This window comes from Acartia tonsa, chromosome 6, assembly GCF_053477335.1.
Source record: "Acartia tonsa isolate MP-2025a chromosome 6, ASM5347733v1, whole genome shotgun sequence".
NCBI lineage: Eukaryota > Metazoa > Arthropoda > Copepoda > Calanoida > Acartiidae > Acartia > Acartia tonsa.
Genome location: NC_137265.1, coordinates 47409885 through 47430563, shown reverse-complemented (window position 1 = coordinate 47430563; position 20679 = coordinate 47409885). Strand labels below are relative to the sequence as shown.

At 30.2% G+C, this 20679-nt stretch overlaps 2 protein-coding genes across 53 annotated transcripts in view; one reads left to right on the top strand and one right to left on the bottom strand.

Annotated features, from left to right (window-relative positions):
• Ced-12 (engulfment and cell motility Ced-12) overlaps positions 1-20679 on the top strand; it is a 260223-nt gene that overhangs the window by 14336 nt on the left and 225208 nt on the right. The window lies entirely within an intron of this gene.
• Positions 1-20679, bottom strand: part of shot (dystonin-like protein short stop) — a 347219-nt gene that overhangs the window by 160345 nt on the left and 166195 nt on the right. For 29 of the 49 annotated variants that reach the window (XM_080165108.1, XM_080165103.1, XM_080165113.1 and 26 more), the window contains 5 exons: positions 15621-15682; positions 12724-12804; positions 11391-11480; positions 10896-11066; positions 10110-10136 (listed from right to left, as the gene is read on the bottom strand). In XM_080165108.1, coding sequence (XP_080021234.1) covers positions 10110-10136; positions 10896-11066; positions 11391-11480; positions 12724-12804; positions 15621-15682 — 431 coding nt within the window. Of the gene's footprint in view, positions 1-4365; positions 4779-4905; positions 5004-10109; positions 10137-10895; positions 11067-11390; positions 11481-12723; positions 12805-15620; positions 15683-20679 lie in introns of those variants that run through there. The other 20 variants (XM_080165136.1, XM_080165120.1, XM_080165147.1 and 17 more) reach the window with 4 other exon arrangements.

Below are 20679 nucleotides of genomic sequence, written 5' to 3'. Positions count from 1 at the left end.
TCTTTAAATACTGCACAAATTAAGTTCTAGGGAAGGTTTTAAGCTATCTACTGCTTTTCACTACCCATTGGAATAAAGAGCCCCGTATAAGCTATTAGTTTAATATTTTTAAATCCTCAAATAAACAAGAAAGAAATATGCAATCATAACGAATATAAGTTATTAATTTAAATCTATTCTAATATTATTACTTGTATAGGTATTTAGAATAACTATAATTTACTTTTGGCTAATAACATACAATTTACTAAAGTAAATACCCTAAATTATCTACCTACCTATATTTACATGATATAGCTTAACAAGAACAATTATTTACACAAGTGGCTCAGTAATACAAAAAATACTCATTATAGGCAGGTAGTTTAAAAAATACATTAGGTAACTCAAATTTCCATAAAAAAATATCTTTTCCATTCTTTTAATGTGTTCATAAAGGGTGAAAATTCAAATTTACTGGACGTATTGACGTACTGAATGTATCCTTATTATAGAGAAGCTATACTATCAAAAGTTGATTTATAAAATGAGCTTTTTGTTTCATGAAAAATGGGCCGTTTTAAGTATCACTCACTCTGTAGTAAACCCCATTAAAAAAAGACATTTGATAGTTTCTAAATTGATATAATTTAAATAATTTTAGATGACAAAAAGACTGGTTTTAGAACTATAGATTCCATACATGGCTATAAAATTAAATCATGTGAATTTTTCAAAACAAAAAAAACTTAAAATCATGATAAATCTGTATAACCCACTTACTTTTCATATAGGGATGCAAGGGGGGTTTAGCCCCCCCCCCCCAAAAAAAAAAAAAATGTAATCATGCCTGAGATTAGAATTGTAGATAGGTAGAAAAATTTGCAAAAAAATTTGCCATCTCTTATCTACGCACATTGTGTCAAGCAATTTGAGTGAGGGGTGAATGGTCATAATATTTCAGTTCAGTATAAAATTTAAAAATGTAGAATTTAACGTAAGGTAATGCCAATAAATCCATAAAATCAACTTCATTAAAATAAATTTAAGATAATAAACTTTTTAAATCCATTAATAAATAAAAAGATTACTTTATATAATATTTAAACCATATGTGTACCTTAAAAAAATGAGCCACTTTGCCTTAACCGCAATTTGCAGTCAAAACGCTTTGTCTTGAAGTTAAGGATAATGGTATATTTTAATCAAGGATAAAACAAATAAATCCGCGAAAATTAAAATTTCGAAGATTTTTTTTTCATTCAATTAATTTCATAATTTTCTAAAATTATAATAATCAAACATAAGTAAAAGAAGGTATGGTTTTCAATCCTGATAATTTTCTAGACTTGAAAATATATTTTTTTAAAATCTACTTGACATCAATCTATAGAGACACTAAGCTAGAGCTTCTCTAAAAAGCACCATTCCTTATTTTAATCTGGTAATGTTTGTTTTAAAATGCATAGGAATTAAAATTTACGAGAGTGTTTTAGATAAACCATATCAAATATATGTAAGGTGGTTTTAGATATCTTTCTAGATAGCAAATAAATGCTTGTAGATATCAAAAGATAGCAAGAGAATTGTTAAGTGTTGGAAGAAATGATAAAAATGACTTTAAGTTTAAGTTTACAAGCCTACAAATTGTATCACAACGGTTTTATGCTAATCTTTTAATGTTCTCTTAAACAACCCCCTCCTCCCCCTAAAAACCATTGCAAAAAGTTCAACCCCCAAAAATGTCCCCACTAAACATGTGCAAAATTTTTGCAAGCAATACAAAACAACTAAATTTTGTACAGCAAAAAAATTGCCAAAGGAGTAAATTTAAAAAGTAATATTTTAAACTATAGTAATTATCATATTACATATTGTAGGTTTATTTTTCTAAAATTTAACAAAAACAAGTCTTTTTGCAAGCAACATTAAAGACCTTGAATAGTTTTCGTGGAGTTCTTTACATCAAATGCATGTTCGATTGGTTGTAAATTAATCAATCCACGGCTGTGCATATAGGTAGTCAAAAATATTATGCTGAAAAAAGGAAATTTTACAATTTACAATTTACAATTTTACAATTTTTTACTGACATAATAGGCAAAACAGTTTTAGTTTCTACAATATTCTTTATTTTAATCTGAAAATTTTGAGAATTTGTTATGTGCACTACCTTTATAAATCGCCATGAAACACACCTTTTACCACCTATTTGCATCAAAAATCAAAATTTAGATTTTTGGTTTTATTTCAAATATTTTTCTTAATAAATTCAAAATAAAACAAATATAAAATTCAAGAATAAAATTAGAGCCACAACACAAAGAAAGAAAATGAATATATTAGATTTAATTCGTTAAAAGTGTATTAATTTCTTTGCTAATAACAATGAAAGCATAATAACTTATGTTATTCTTAAATGGATAAGGAATGTACTTAGATATTATGACAGGGGAAAAACTTAGGTTGCTAACATAGAGATCATTCACTGGTCTGTTCATTCATCCAATTGGAGGAGAGGGGATGGGATGGGGTGATCGTTATTTTAGCCAGCTATAATTTCACTTTATTATAGTACTTGATAATCTGATATAAAAATTATAGTAATATATCCATTAATTCTTAATTAAAAATGTATTATAAATTTACATTTTTTTATTTCTAGAATATTCTTAAAATAAAAAAACCTTTTAATTTAAGCAAAAAAGTGAGAAGCCAAAAAGAAAGTCTGACTGCCTTTTATGGAAATGTTGAAAACCAGAAAATACTAAAAGAGTAAACCACGAAAGTTGGTTTTCAAAAGTTGGTCGTCTGCACCAATGGTAAAAAATATGATAATTTAGGTACAAAAAAAGGCAACAAAAGCCCTAAAAGTTAAGCTTTTACCCTGCAGGGCATTTATAACCCTAACTTTACATAACCTAACTTATAAGAAGCAGGGAAACGGGGATAAAACCAACAAAATCCTCCTAATTTTTTTGATTAAATTTCTGCCTTTTGGAACGGGTAAATATATAGAAGAAAACAATGTAGAATAATTATCCTCTTGAAATAAAGATTAAGAAAGGAGGGGGGATTGATGGTCCACACGTAAAAACAAGGAATATTCCCATATAAATTGTAAACATCCACAAACAAGATGAATGTTAAGAATTAAAAAGGTCACAATAATCATGAAATTTAAACCCTTCTTGCAAAAATATTCATGGAGGGAGGGAACAATGGCTGTCAAATTATTCTACAACCAAATATTTACCGTCAATCTAATGCAGACCCTTTTAAATAAAATTGAGAATTACATGATAATTTTTTGCCCATTGTCCTATTCCTTTATCCCTGCAAATCTTAATACATACACAACTGTGCAAATAACAAAGTATTATGTTGTTTTGTCTGTCTAACTGTCTGTCTGTCCCCTAAGATCCCTAAAAATCTGGTTATTTAATAAAAACAGGTATATGTACTTTTGAATCCACATTTGAATTAAATATTAGGGTTAAACACAATTTAATTGTTTTTTCAAGATCAAAATACGTAAAATAAGGATCTTAGAAGCGTAAATTACATTAAGACTTTTCATTAAATTATGAATTACTAAATTAAAGAGTAGCTGCACTCCAGAATTACAAGGAAAATATTGAATTAAAAATCCTAGAAAAAAAACATCATGCATACCTAAAAACTTACTTGCTTACTTCATTTACATCTTACATTGCATGTTTTATATCATTAAAAACAAGGATTTTAGTAGCGCAACTATAATAAGCTATCCTATTATATAAAGTAGTAAGCTTTTTTGTCTGTAGCGAAGGATCTCGCTAACCGCTGAACCGATATGGTTCTCCTTTACAGTGAAGCTTCCTATAGGTCCAGATATGGTTTTATGCTATTCTATTTTAATTAAAAAGAGAGGGTATGATTTAAGCTATTTTCTGCCCTTTGATATTTCTTCGATAGAGCCCTTCGATGCTAGGAGCACAGCCGCTAGTATACAGTAATGTAGTAGAAGTACATAAAATTTTTTTGGCAGTATTAATAAATATGTCAAAATGACGGAAAAAATATAGTTATTGAGTAGCTATGCTAAAATTAATTTTAACATACAACAAAATTAAAATGTAAATAAACATATGTTTAGATTTTAGAGGATTTTTAAATAATATTTCTGTACATTTTTTGCAAATTCGAAACCATTTATCAGCTGTCTTGCAAAAATTTGAACAATAGGCATTGCATACTACAAAGTACAGGGACAAGAATTTTTCAGGATAGCTACAAACTGGTCCTAGGGCTGGTTTTAGGCCATATTCTGGATAGTTATGCCACCTTGGGAATAAACAAGAATCTTATTATGCAAAGAATGGAAACAAGAACACAAATGTCTACCTTCTCCTTTTTCTGGCCAGTCCAACGGTTCGGATCCAGCCACAAAAACTTTTTCTGGCTCTCCTTATAGTTGACAGCCTTGGCTGACCGCGAGCTGGTGCAACACATTAAGCTGGACATGGTACTGGAGGACCTGGTCTCCTGTACAGACCTGTACCCGCCAGAGCTACTGGAGTGTACATGGGTCTCCTGGTGCTGAACCATGCGGCTGCTGCTGCTGGCCGCGTGCGACTCGCGAACCGGCTGCGGCGGCATCCTGGCGGCTGTTAAATAACCTGATAGCCGTTTTTTGGCTGTTGTTCTTTAATTAAGACACTTTAACTAATTGTGCGTGCCCGCTAGTGTGCGTGAGTGTGTGTTCACAGGTGTCAACACCAATTAATCACTGCTGTTGTGCATATTACTACAACCTCCTAAATCAACCACAACATTGTCATAGGTTTCATTTTGTAACAAAAATTATAAATTTACCTAATAATAATTAATTTTTATTAAATATCAAAATTAAAATAATAATGAAACCTATGACAAAACCCGTACTTTTGAGGTTTCTTGTAAAACAAAAATAACTAGCGCACAGCACTACACTATAGAACTACTCCACAGCTAAGCCTAGAAAGCAACTGCCCCCCCCATTTACACAACAGCACTCAACAGGTGTTACAACTCTACGCGGTGTGTCGAGATCATTGCGGTGCCCCCCTTACCCCCTCTCCACCAAGGATCCACGGGGCCTGTGTGTGTGTGTGACGCAACATCTTGTGTGACGTCACGTTCTGCGCGTGCGCAACCCAATCTAAGAAGTTCTCCGAGGGGGAATGGGGGGGAGGGGAGGGTGGAGTAATGGAGAGCTTTATTAATTTTGAGAGTCTTTCTTTCAGTTCTTCACCCATTTTTTGAAAAATGGTTGCAGGTTTCAAATTAAAATTTGTGGGGAACCCAAAAAAGGGGGTATTTGCATCCAAACTCCCCCCAAAACTTAGAGAAATGGTGAAAAAATGTGGGTGGGGGAAAAGTCAGGGAAAATAACAAATGATTTCATGAGAGATGGAGGAGGGGGGGGGGGAGATTGGGAGGCTCCCAGAAACAGAACACAGCCACACTTGCACACCTGGTAGCAAAAAAAAGTTTAAAATGAAAATTATGCTTTCATGATCATTTCAGAAGCTTTAAAATTGAACCAGCTCAACAAAAAAAATGCAACGAAATATTTGATATTTTATGTTTTAACAAGACTGTCAATATAACAAAGCAGCGGGGCAATTAATTTATTGAGTAGCTGCGCTATTAAACTAATAATAGCAAGGCTAAACAAGGAATACCATTTCCATAATCTACCATATAAAGTAATCTTATAATCTAAAGTATCCTTTAATCACATGAGGTCAAAGATTAAATATATTTTTAACACGTTGTATTTAAATTAGGGCCATGCAGCTGTAGCCGTCCAGCAAGATAAAACTACAGCTGCTGAACAATGCTAAGCCGCCGCAGCTAAGCTACCAAAGGGCGTCTTAAAATATTTTTTTTGCTATTAATAGGCAAAATCAAAATTATCTTTTTTGTAATCATTTTTCCTCAACATGTTTTGTTAAGGAGTGAAAAAGATTAAAAAGATAAATTTTTGGCTTACCTCCTACCTACAACATATGATGTCATAATTCAGGAATCCAGGGGATAAGACATTGGAGGATTTTTTACTCTTTTCATAAATCTGAAGGGAAGAAATATAAGCAGATTAATTGAAGAAAAACTGTCTTCTTATTCTTTAAACCACTAACATAGATTAAGAATGTTACACTATATTAAAAGGAACTTTACTATTAGAATGGCAGAAACTCTGAGGGCTAACTAATTTTTCTTCAGGTAAATATCCCTCTTTGCGTGCACATGCGCTTTACAAAAGAGAAAATTATGGAATGTTGAGAGGAAGAAAGATCACTATATCCAAAATAGCGGATCATCTAAAAATTATTTTTAAATCTCTATAATTTTAGTTATTAAAATATGATTTTATGTCCAGAATATGTCTAATGTCTACTAAGATATCTGAAACAGCTAGACAAAATACTTACAATAAGCTACTACAGCAGACTTCCAAGTCAAGGATTTAGGAGGAAGATTAATTTATTGTCCATTGTCAAGTCCCTATAGCCTAAGCTTACAAGAGAGGCTTTATATTTGTCCACCAATTTTGTAAATCTCCCCCCAAAAATAGCTCCTTTCTGGAGACCTATAGAAGTGCATCCATATTAAAAGAAAAATTAAGTATCAACCTACAGATAAAATCAATTATAGAGAATCCTTGCTGCTAAAACGAGAAAGCTGACTAAATAAGCGTGGGAGGAACAGAAAAAAAGCCTTTAAAAAATTATCTCGGGACCTGTAAAAAATAATATTTTTCTCTATTTTTGGGGTAAAGAAGTCAGTTTTTAGCCTCCCACTCATAATTGTATTGACAATTATCAACCCATTTTTTTGGGCTGAGATTTAATGTGATTAATTTAGATTGTTTTAAAGGGAGTGTGTTAAATACTTTATATTTTGATTGGTTATGAAGTTTAATGCCATTAAAACCCACCAATAATGTTTTTAATTAGTAAAAAAGACAAAAATGACCATAAGAATCACAGTAATAAATACCTAACAACAATTTGATGCAAAAAATATCATTTCATAGCAAATACTAACAAACAAATATACACTAGCTGTAGAAAGACAGAGCTCCTGAAATATTTCTTTGTGATTAGGAATAAGGAAATGTTAAAAGAATACCATATAAATATAATATATTATTTAAAGTTTGGCATCAGTTTTTGAAGGAAATTTTGTTATAATCCTTCTGTATAATTTACACTTTCTGTATGTTAGAAGAAAGAAGGAATAACCAATTGAATGAAAGTTGAAGTAATCTTTCTATTAATTGGATAACAGTAAGTAAAGTTTAATGTTGTACTTTCCTCTAAAATGAAATATGTCATATCTTTTATGACTATTATGACAAAGATAATATGACAAGGAAGTCAAAACAATTTCAACTTCACAAAACCTATCTGCTTGGCGGATTAAAAATCTACTAAAATTTTAACAGAAAGGTCAAAGTGGACGTTAAATTTTTACTGTTAAGTAAAATGAACTTTAAATTTCACTGGTACCCCAAGTTTTATCATCACATTAACTTATTTATTGGATAACAAAATTAAGGTACTCTAATTTAATTGTTATTGGTTGGTTTTAAACTTTTAATAATCAAACTTCTCAACCAATACTTTTATACAAAAGGGGTAATTTTGTTCATTAACATTCTGGGTGTACATTTTTGTTGGCAATTTTGTTCCACCAGCCCATAAGTGGGGTGAGTCCTGGTTTTGATTAATTAAAAGCATCAGGATCAGATATAATATGAAAATTAATATAATGTCCTTGTCAAGGTAATATATAAGGGTATTTCTTAAACAAATGCGCCAATTTTTTAAATTCGCGGTTTTTAAAGAAAAATAAATTAAATATATTTTTTTAAATTCCCTATTGCTTTCACAATATTAAGATGATGTTATAAGTATGTATACGTTTTTAGTAGAATATACTTTATTATTCTGTCGACTTGTTTTTGTACAACAGAAAGCCAATAATATGTCAATTAAAACCTCTTTAATTTATATTTTTATGGCATCTATAGTCATTAAAAAATATTTTAGTACATTTTTTTTAATTAAAAGCAATGCGCGCAGCTAATATTTAAACTACTTAATAAATAAGCTTGAAAAGTAAATACTAGCAGAATTCTTTGCACCAGTCAAACTACAGTTTTTATTTCGATATTTTTGCAAAGCTACTCAATAAGTATTTTGAATTTTTTTTGCAATATAGCATTGTTGTTTATATCTTATTATTATGAAATTTTGATATGACTTTTATCTACAGAGTGTGCTTAAGTTATGACAATCAAACATTACTTTGTAAAGAATCTTTCTTGTTTTTTTAAAATAATTATGATCATTTGATTTTAGTATTTTGACCACTTGTATGTATAAGCCAAATATTCTTAACTAGGAGTTGAACAAGAGCATTATTGTCCATAAGGTGTAGAATACATTAATACAATACGTAAAAATAATTCTAGTAATTGAAAAGAAAGTTCTATTTATTTCTTAGTTCTCTAAAAACAACATAACTGTGCTTTACAGGATTGCTTACTATAGGTTTTTGGCATAAATTCTATGTTAGTAAATAAACTTAATATTATAACTTTTACCATTAAAAAAACCCAGATATCATTAAAATTAAAGTCGTCACAACAATTAAAGATTAACAGAAAGGGGGGGGGGGGCGAAAGTGACACTTTTTGAAACCAAAACTAAGAGTCAACAAAGGAACTCAACTAAAAAAAGGGTTACACGTCTGAGATTTTGCATGGCAGTTGCTTTATAGGGGTACAATATGGAACTGTGAAGAAACAGCGGCGCAACCGCCGAAATCGCCGTTTCCCGCCGTAATTTTTGTTGCCTTTTCTCGGCGGTTTTCGGCTTTTGCGCCCCCGTTTCTTCACAGTTCCATATTGTACCCCTATAAAGCAACTGCCATGCAAAATGTCAGACCTGTAACTCTTTTTTTAGTTGAGTTCCTTTGACTTTTAGTTTTGGTTTCAAAAAGTGTCACTTTCGCCCCCCCCCCCTTTAAATATGTACACATCGATTTAAGAAAGAAAAAACACAATGACGTCACCATGCAAAAAAATTTAAATATTCAAAACAACAATAAAAATTGTTTACATTTTCTATTTTTGGATGAAACTTAATTAAATATTTGACATTTAATGAGCCAAATTTTAATTTTACAACATTCTAGATGCTTAATTTTAATACAAAGAATATATTTTTGCAATTTTACATAAAAAAAAAACAATTTAAACGTGCAATTGATAAATAAGATGCTTCTAATAAAAATTATTTTTATAAAGATTTAACTGATATGTAAAAATTGCAATTTTATTTCCAATTGCCTTAACAACCTTTTTAAAAACAGAACGTCGGTTAAGCGAACATTCGACAAACCCTTATAAAAGAGAAACTTAGTTTTGCTATTGAAAAGAATTTTTTAAAATGCATGCTTACCAATTTTAATTCAATTTCATTTTTGTTGACATTTTTAATTTCACTTCTACTTAAAGCACTATTGCCTATGAATCCGAGTGTACTAAACATATCCCAGGCCTATGAAAACTAGTTTAGATTCTCATCTATAGCAATTATCAGACAGATCATATGTTTATTATTTTTATAAATATTGAAAAAATATGTCTATGATATATATATGTGTGAAAATGTACATTTTTAAGATGGAAGGTTGCGTGATTTTTTAAACAAAATAAATACAGAACGATAATAGATAAATATTTAAACCATGCTAAAATTAAGTTTAAGTTTAAGAAATTAAGATTTAATTTTAATTACATAAAAAAACTAATAAATACTGATTTAAAAACCTATTAATATTAAAATTTAAAATCTTTATCTTTAATATTAGTTTAAGATAGATTTAGAAGGTGAATCGTGAAAAAAAACCTTGCAATGCTTGAATGGTATGGGCCAATATCTCTACTAGTAATTGGTTGATTGAAAGATGCATAATATTTTGATTTAACATAAAAATCATCACGTTTCACCTCCTTAATCCAAAACTTTATCCTGACACGGAAATCAGCTGTTTGATCAGCTGATTTGTACGAGAACAGCTGTTCCTACCTGAGCAGCCCTGGCAGCCAGTCCTGCCTAATGAGCGCATGCAATAATAATGTATCAATTTTTACAATCCATGACTAATACTAAACGCTTTCGGGAAATTATCACTATGAAAAAACTAGTTGTTCTCTAATTTTTTCTGCTAATTAAATATGATGTCATGAAATAGTCAAATCTCAATTGGGGATTTATATTTGACTGGCAGAAAATTAAGAGACTAACAATCCCTTCTTTTGTCCTATACATGAACTCAAAATAAGAAACAAAATTAGGCATAATAATGAATATTGCTTGTTTCAAATAATCATTTTTTAAGTTCATGTATAGAATAAAAGTAACTCAAGCAAACATATCCCTGTACGTCAGACCCTAATACTCATTACGCAAAAATACGCATAAGATATAGTACTCCAAGCCCATCACCAATAAAAGACTGTTACTAAATTTGAAATGGTGCCATTTTTTAACTGTAAGATTTTGTTTTAATACTGAAATTCATATTAATGTAAAATAAGCAACAGACATTTTTCTTTGTGCAGTATAGAAAAAATAGAACCATCTCATTATAAGCAACAACTTATACTTTAGATCATGTACCTATTAGTTGCAGAAGAAAATGGCTTAATCAAATAAAATTATCAATCTACCATCGCAAAATTTCACATCAAATAAATTTTTAGGCTATGTATCATATTCCAATCCGTTCATAAATAAAACCTTTAATTTTTGCAACCAAGAGGTACAAATAATCCATGACAAACGAAACAAGCCCCGGGTTCGACTCCCTACCTGGAAATGAAGGATGATGGTCCATATGAGGCCGAGGGTCAACTTGGGGTTACCGTCGACAATATCCTCGCCTCGGATGTTCACCAGCTTGATCTCCTTGTACCGCAGGAACCGCAGCGCGGTCTCCACGTTCTGAATGGCGTGGAACCGCATCCGCCCGCGTTCACGCGGCTAAAATAAAAAAGATTAAAGCAAAATTATAAAGTTGTTTAACAAACAAATATAATTTAAAAAGGATGACAACATCCATATGTAGCGAAGTACAAAGTGAAATCTGGAGCAGATTTTAAGTTGTTAAAAAATCACGAACCCTTTAAAAAAATAATGTTTTATGTCTTTTGAAGCATGGTAGACAGCCGAACAAGGTGAATTATAGAGGAGCTTCGCTGCTAAAATATCAATGAATTAATAAAATGGACTCCTTGAAATGAAGAAAGAGAGAGGACGAGAGAATGAATCAGAAATGCATACTGTCAGTAGGGAAAAAAAACTTACCAAAATTTCTCCGGAGAGAACCTCAAGGAGAGAAAGGAGGTTGTGGCCATCTCTGAGATCTTCAAACAAGTCCCGCACATTACGGCCGGCCTGAAAAATAAAATTGTTATAATATACCTATAAAAACACGGATTTAGGGGGTAGAACGTTAAAAATTAACCGAATATTTATTCCTATCAAGAGCCAATAATTCTCCACTAAAACTGATTAATTGAATCATGTGAAATCACGTTTCACCCCTTACTATACAATATAAATCTTTAAGAGTAATTTAATAATAATAATTAATTGGCTGCAGACAGGCCAAATTAAAAGATCGGACTGGTTTAAGTCTGGAAGAAAAATGATGAAAAAAGTAAAACAAACATGTTTATTGGTTGTATGAACTTTAAAATCATGCGAATACTCATTAAAATTTTGAAAATAACATAAAATATCACAAAACCTTGCAATTTAATCATATTTTTGCAAACAATTTAAAACATTTAAGGCAAAACACATAGATAAGCAAACTTAAATATGTATTAATAATGACATAGAAAAAAATAGACTTTATAAAAAGTTTCAAACAAAAAAAATAACTTAAAGTGTAGCATAAAATAAAGTAACATAATCAAATAATCAAAATAAAGCATGCCAAAAAATCCTCTAAAATTGGAATAAAAAATGCTCTAAACAAATTATATTAACCCCTGAAGGCAAAGGTGTGTTGAAATACCCAAAAACTAAACCTCAACTATCTCTCTAAAAGTAAACAATGACAGGCTAGAAAAAGTGCCCAAAACCCACAGAAAAATGATGGAAAAACAAACCTCTCTGTACATCCAAAAAATAATTTTTTAAGAAAAAGTAATTTCATTCTAAAGAATTTTAATTTTCTACTTGGTAGTTTTCAAAATATCATAACACCATTCATAGAAATATTACATATTAAAACGAGGGAGGGGGTGAAAAAAGTCACAAATCAAATAATATGGACAATGTCAAAAAAAGTGCTGTATCAAAGAAAAGTATCACCTTTGAAAATTCTCGAGTGCTTACAACCGAATGGGTAAACATTAAACACTTAAAAATATTATGTACAGAATTTGTCAGTAGCACAGCTACTAAATAACTGGGATCCATAAAAAAACACTAGAATTAGTTTCTTATTATTAATATGTTGCTTTTTGATTTTGCTGTCTTTTTATAACTAAAGGAAAAAAAACAAAAAATGAGAAAATCTAGCAAAAAAACATGCAACAAAAAAAGGGAGAATAAGAAACACCACAGAAAAATAAAAGTATAAAATAACAAGGACGAATGGAACATTCAGGAGGGGTGGCTGACTTACGGTTGGCGGCGTAGACATGGGGGACACGCTCACGGTTAGATCTCCCGTACTGCATGACGTTACACCCAACGTTGTATACGTCTAAACGGCAAAATAAAAGTAAGAAAACTGAAGAGTAGATACGCTACTTTTAAAATAACACTTGAAAAATGAATAATATTGAGATATACAATTTTTCAGTGTTTAAATTTTCAATTCAATTAAATATTTTTTTGCAGAGAGATGGAACTTAATTTTGTCGAATATTTGAATTGGCAGAAACTAAATTTACTTCTTTGTACAGCAAATTAGCTTTTTTCCTGTATCTTGATTTAAAATTTCATACTGTATTTGTTAACAAAACGTTTTTAGAAAAAACTGTCATATTTAAGTAACGTCAAAGCTGAAGACAAAATAGTTTTTTTCCAATCTCATTTTCATGCTACTGTTAATTCGCAAGTAAAACATATTCTTAATAAATACTTTATGTAATGGAAAAGAGTAAATTAAGTTTCTGTCAATAAATATTTGAAAGAGTAATCATCACGAAAACAAGTTTGCTAGTAACATCCTTTAATTTGCAAGTGAATTACTCAAAACCTTTTTATCTTTTATAGAAATGAATGAAAGTGCATAAGTTTTTTTTTATTTACTATAACAAGTTTTTCGAAGACAATCATCGAATTTGTAATGATAAAAATGTCTGTTTTCTTCAAGAAAAATTATATTATGGTAGTAAGATTGATATAGTTATGGTTATTTGTTGCATTGTACAGCTTTCCACGGAAATTAAAATTATTACAACACCAAACAAAAGCAAGTAACTATACTCCTACCTGTGCTACTCTCCAGTGCTAGCAAAGAAAAATATAATAAAATGAAAACTCATAGTAAAAAAAAACTAAAATAACCGTTTAGGAGGGGATTTTTATATACCTAAAGAATATTTTTTCTACAACCATTGGGAGCATCTTCAATGTAAATATGCGAAGTAAAAAGTTTTTCTTCGGATGCAATAACCCTCACAAATATTTTATCTTAAAACATCTGTACAGAATTAAAAAAAAATTTTAGAATTTTGCTAAATACCATGCCTTCTTTTAGATTCAGCAGGGTGGAAGAGATATGACATTGGATGATAAATTAATCTTCCCCCCTATTTGCAATTCTTAATACAAGGTACATAATAGAAGGAAGAACGTATCGTAGATTAATTTCAACTGCTATTGTCCTATCTCTTCCCTGCGATATAGACATCAATCTATCCCAAATTACTTATATGGCTTTTCAGAGAAATTTCGCCCCCGGCCCTAAAATGCCTATAAAAGGCTAAAAAACATCTCTATGTTTAATTTTGCTATAAACGCAGTATGGACATGGTCGATGTTTGGCAATCTATCAAAAAAATAATGAATTAACAAAATAGAAATTAAATTTGGTTTTTGGAGCGAGGCTCCTCTCTTTCCCTTATTTAGGGATATATTTTTGGACAATGGACAATAAGAATGTACCCCAAAATACCAATATTACAAAAAAAAAAGAACTTAAATTATTGGTGGAAAAGTTTGGACACTGGTACTTTGTACAACCCAATAAATATTCACCATAACCTTCAAAGTTTTTAAGCTAACAAATGGCATAAATGAATCTGTAAACTTTAAGTTCAGTCAATTGTCTTTTCCCTCCCTACTATTAAGTCATTGTATTTTATATTCAGATAATCTGCGAATTTAAATTAAGATCTCCGTAACGGCTAGATTGCAGCGCATTTTAAGTAGAGTCTTTCTTGTTAAAAAAGTTTAGAAGTAAAAAAAAACACAAAAAATCATACAATTGAACAATTAAAGGTTTAATGAAGCAAATACCACAATTCAAATTCATTTACAATATTTATAATATGTTAATTTTATGGTGGTTGCGCCCCTAGCTGCTTGTAGATGTCACCTTAAGGGTAATGGGGTAATACAATCCAACTTTACACTTATACTGTTTGAACCTGTACTGTTTTGCAAAAAGAAAGCTTTTTCTGAGAACCAAAAATGAAGCATTTAAAACATTATTTTAAAAATGCCTTTTTGAAGTACAAAACATATACATATAATTACGAATTAGGTCTAAATTTAAAATTGCGATAAAAAGAAGATAAGAAAATCTTTGTTACATGAAACATAAAACGAAACAAGTAACTATTTATAAGAAATGGCACAGCAATAAATATCCAAGAAAAAAATACATACAGGTTCCAAAAATGTGTCTTACCGTTTTAATGAATGACATTAAACTTTTTTTTTTTAAACTTCAAAACAAAGGAGTACATGACTTTTGTAGAAGCTTCGCTTCATAATTACAGCAGCAAAAAGTAAAAACAGTCGCAAATTTTCTGGAATTTGAAATCTTATTTTAAACTGGCTTGGTTAGTTTTTTTTATGTCTAAAAGGCAACTTTTTTGGTGGAAATAAATTGAGTTAGAAAAAGATGGTTATCAAATGAAATGTTGGGTGTTAAAATTAGATAAAATTAGCAATTTTAAAAGTTTGCAGCTACTAAGTAACCTAATACTTTATTCTTAGTAAAAAGAAATTGATATATTGAATTGTTTCTCCCTATAATAATACTATTTAAATTTTAATAGCTTAAGTATTGGTATTAAAATATTCTGAAGTGTTTTTCAATTTTAAAGGGACCTTATATAAAACTAATTACCCAAGAGGGAACAATTAAGCCTCAAATTTTTCCGTCAGTTATTACGGCAAGAATTGTCAATTGAGACTAAATAATAAAGAACTCCGATGATATTTTTTTCAAATACCAAAATTTAAGGTTGCGTGATTTTGTTACTTAAATTTTATAAAAATTACTACCTAGTTACTTCTCCCCTAGTTTCTAAGCAGCAGTAGATATCATAAATTAAAAATTACCTTTTTTAAATGTTTGTTGACCCATTTTGTGAAAGTTTTCTTCTGGATTGCGTCTCGTTCATCTGAAATAATGAGTTTTGTTAAAATAATGATTTGAAATATTTGTAAAACGGAGTTTTACATTTTATGGTTTTTATAATCCAAAAAGGAGAATTTTTTTCATAGGTAACGCAGCAATAGTAAGCTAAGTTATTTTTTATACTAGATGTACATTTTGTGGATATAAGAAACGGACGACAAACCTTAGTTTTAGAGTAGCTGTGTTCAGGGATCTAAAGGGATAAGACAATGGCAGATAAATATATGTACATCCCCAATGATATTACACAAAATTAACCCTTGAGTAAATTAGTTAGTTGTTGAAAGGTTTAGACACTCGACTTAATAAACCAACCAATAAAATTCCATGAAAGTACCCAAAGTTGATTAATCAACGAGTAAGGAAAACTTTGGGGATCAAAATAATTAACAGCCTAATGTTTCCTCCCTACATGAGCTAAGCTACTAAAATTTGTCGCATATATGTGAGGTAGGTATAAATTAACTTTAACAAGATAATCAAGGATGCAAAGAGTATAGAATTACACCATGCGAATATGCAAAGAGTAACACAATATTCCATAACTTTAATCTTTTCACGTATCTTTATATAAATATTTCTTGTAGCAAAGCTGCTTTATAGCTGCTTTATGTCCTTTAGTTCTTAAAATTCTTAAAAATTCAGAGATCTTAATGGATAAGACACACAAAACTACCTCTTCTGTAGATAAAAATTAGTGGTTGAAACGTTTGAACACTCACTCACTCAACTAATCAATATTCAATAAAGTCCCCCAAAGTTGTTAAGCCAACGAATAAGAATACGTTGTTGTAATAAACAGCCCATTGTCCCCTCTCTATATGGTTAAAATTGTTTTATTGTACTTTTAACAGTTATAAATCTATCTCAACCATAACATTTATAAAGGGGGGGGGGGGCGAAAGTGACACTTTTTGAAACCAAAACTAAAAGTCAACAAAGGAACTCAACTAAAAAAAGAGTTACAGGTCTGAGATTTTGCATGGCAGTTGCTTTATAGGGGTACAATATGGAACTGTGAAGAAACGGCGGCGCAACCGCCGAAAACCGCCGTTTCCCGCCGAATTTTTTTTTGCCTTTTCTCGGCGGTTTTCGGCGGTTGCGCCGCCGTTTCTTCACAGTTCCATATTGTACCCCTATAAAGCAACTGCCATGCAAAATCTCAGACCTGTAACTCTTTTTTTTAGTTGAGTTCCTTTGACTTTTAGTTTTGGTTTCAAAAAGTGTCACTTTCGCCCCCCCCCCCCCCCTTAGTAACTACTGCTGCTTCATAACGAAATATATTTCAAAGAAAAAAATCTTCATTATCAATCGCATCTGTAATAGAAAACAACGACATAAATAAATGAAAAAAAGCATTAAGAATTATACAAAAATAGTCAAAATGTTAAAATATATCATAAAAAATAAAATTTTAAATTCACAGCTACTGTTTAGATCTTTACTATAACACAACCAAACAACAAATAAAGGAGAAGCGGTCAAACTGGCTGTGTAATAAGAGAGAGAAAGGGAAGGGTATATAGTTTGAAAAAAATATTTTTTTAAAAACAATTGCAACTGCATTTTGAATCAAGTTCTACGATTTTCTAATATAAAATTTTTCACGGGCTAATCTTATCCAAGGATTATTACTTTTAAGTTGCTCAAAAGGAACAAATTGTAAATGGCAAGGGTTGTGGCCATTTTGTGAAAAATGTTGTCCTACAGTTTTTACAGAATTTGGTTCAATTGAATTTTTGTGTTCTCTGAATCTATCCACTGCTTTACGTCCTGTTTGTCCAATATATTGTGGATGAGATTTACAAGTTCCATTATCTTTAGTACAAGTTATACAATATATAATATTTTCCGAATTACAAGTCAAATTAGATAAAATGGGAATAGTTTCTTTTGTTACAGAAGATACAATGTTGTTAACAAATTTAGGTGAAAATTTACATAACATACAATCATTACCACAATGTTTAAAACCTATCTTATTTCTGTTTTATTGTTTCGAAATATATAATATCAATATTTTCTGAAATAGTTCTCCTTGTTCAGTATTTGAAATTTATGGAATAACTTAATTTCTGTTTATAAAGTCTAACTAACGGTATTTCCAAGAAAGTTTACTTTGAATTATTTCATTTTTTGCCTTGTTTGGGCCTAGATATTTTCTTTATTCGTACATCTACCTAAACATATTTGGAGCTTAATTATGTATTTCTAATAATCATAATTCTCAAATAAAATACAAGTTGGATGGTTCAACATAAAGCAACAAGGACGATAGAATAGAGAACGGGTGTACCACAAATATATAAATTCTGCATTATTTTACTCGCAATTTAACCAAATAAAAATTCAAGATGTTTCGATCTTGAATCAATATCATGCTCTTATTTGCCACTTGTGGCTTCGCCTCTAACAATTAGGGGATATCTCTACGAAGGATGGGGAAATGTGCATGAAAATTAATAAAACCAACTTTAAATAGAAATAAACCTAACCCATTCCAGGACCTATGTACGGCTTGCCTAAAGTTGAGATATCAATTGATTAAGTGAACTCAGCCTATTTTTAAAACCGATAAAAGTATTTGAAAGAGAAGCTGCGCTCTGATAAAGGTGTGTTTGTATATTTTGTGAATTGTATTGTAATAGGGGTTGTTTTAAAATCATGGCGTCTCTGTAAGTTTTTGGAAGATTTTCCTGTAGTTTTAAAATTTAAAGAAATGAGAGGAAAAATCATTCTGAAGAAAACAATTTTGCCGACAGCTATTTGGCCAGGGACATATTGTTTCTATGCATGTAAGTGTACAATATAAGAAAATATTCAAATGAATAACCATTCTATGTTAGATAACTATCGGCTTCGCCCCTAACATCTATGGGAGGGAGGATATAATGGAGAACTCAAACGGTTCAGTGAATACAATATTCAAATGAATAACCATTTCTTTTTACTATTCTATGATAGATAACTATCGGCTTCGCCCCTAACATCTATGGGAGGGAGGATATACTGGAGAACTCAAACGGTTCAGTGGTTAGCAAGATCAGAGAAAAACATTTCTGCTTCATAAAATAGTATAATCCTTGTTCATTTTATGTCTATTTTCTGTATATGGTAATGATTACTCACTCCCCCCCCCCCCCTCTCCATTCAATGATCCTAGGTAGGGTCATATTTGAATCAGGGGTAGAGAGATAGGACTTCGCAAAATAGATCTATGTTACTCTAAAACCTTAAGTGTTGACAGCAAAAAAGGTATAAGGTCTATAAAAAGGTTTTGCATTTAAATTAGGCTTACCCCAAAATATCTTATATGAATATAAATTTAAATATTTCATTATTTCGACTATCCTTTTATTTCTTGACTTTAAAAAGGGCGTAAATAATTTACCAAAATATGCAAGTAAATTATGCTACTTTTGTTTATAATAAACAATCCTTTTTTAGCCATTTTTGAGTAGATTTTATGCAGCATTAGTAGCAAGTATTTCAAATATAATAATTTTTATTGCAGTAATATTTTTCAAAATCCATAATGACCAAAAACCGATTATTGGTTTAAATATTGATCATTTTTTTTTCATTGCATAAAATAAATTTTGGCAAATTAGGGTTACGCAAAAACAATTATAAATTGCCAAAACTCAAAAAGTTAGCACAGCTAAAAACAGGAACGTTTAAATTCAATAATTTCGCCTCAATAATAGTTATTCATGGCATTGTGTTAAAGACAGTTTTCCGCAGATATTAAAATTATAAATTATAATAACCGGTTCTATTCCAGCGGATATTAATCGGTTTCCAAGCCATACTTGAAGATAACTTAAGATACTTAGTTTATCACAAAACCTATGTATTTTACATATCTATAAAAGTAGAACTATGAATTAAGATCTTGGTAACCACTGAACCAATTGGAACTACTTTTTTATAATATTTACAGCAAATGTTATGTTTAAAATACTAGTACTAAATCGCTAAAACATTCTTAATTTTAAATTTTAAACTTCCTTTTAAGGCGAAGAGCTTCAACGAATATATAACATAATATCTTTCATATAAATTATAATTTCTATATTAAATGATATAATTTGGTATTAGAATTAGTAGAGTTTTACGGCTACGCCCCATGATTAGGTACAGCGCCATAATATTTTAATTTTAAACTATTAAAAGAATTATAACTATCAATATCTTTGATAGATAATCTTTAAACACATCTTGCATGATTTTTGAAGCAAAACTGTTTAATAACATACTGTGTTCTTGTGTATTTAAGTCGTATAACAAGGACAATTTTGTCTTTTAGTAGCGCAGCAATGACAATCTAACCTTTTCATGTAAAAAAAGAACAGGTAATATTAGTAAATCTATTATAGACAAACAAAAAATTTCGAAAATTGCCTATTAGAAGTTCTAGTATTTGTGCTCCTAACATCTAGGGGCTATGTATAGGATGGGGTACTTAGCGGGCATAAAAATATCTAAAATCTATCCTAGGACCGAAGTAAAGATTTCTTAAAAAGGGGAACTCTATAGGTCAAATAGTTAGCGGATTCTTGACGTAAAAAAAAACTTAACGATTTAATGTAATAGAAATAAAGAACAGACAGGTATTTTATAGAGTAGCTACGCTACTAAAAAAAACTACCATGAGAAGAATAGAGGCGGCAGTCTTTGATATTTTTTTTTATTCTTTAAAGCATGTAATTAAGTCTTTTTAAAATTAATTAATTCATAAAACTTCTTGGATATTCAATTTTATATATACTTTTGGTAATTTAATACTTATATACCTAATAATCATGTAAAATTCCACTAAAAATATTTTTGAAATTTTGACAAAAATTAGAAATTTAAGCCAAATAAAGTAAACATTGAAAACTCAGAAATAAAGGAATTTGAATTATAAAGTTCTTTTATTTATCTGTTTTGAAATTCTTCGTTAATCTAAAAAAGCAAGTTCTATTAGTATTGTAG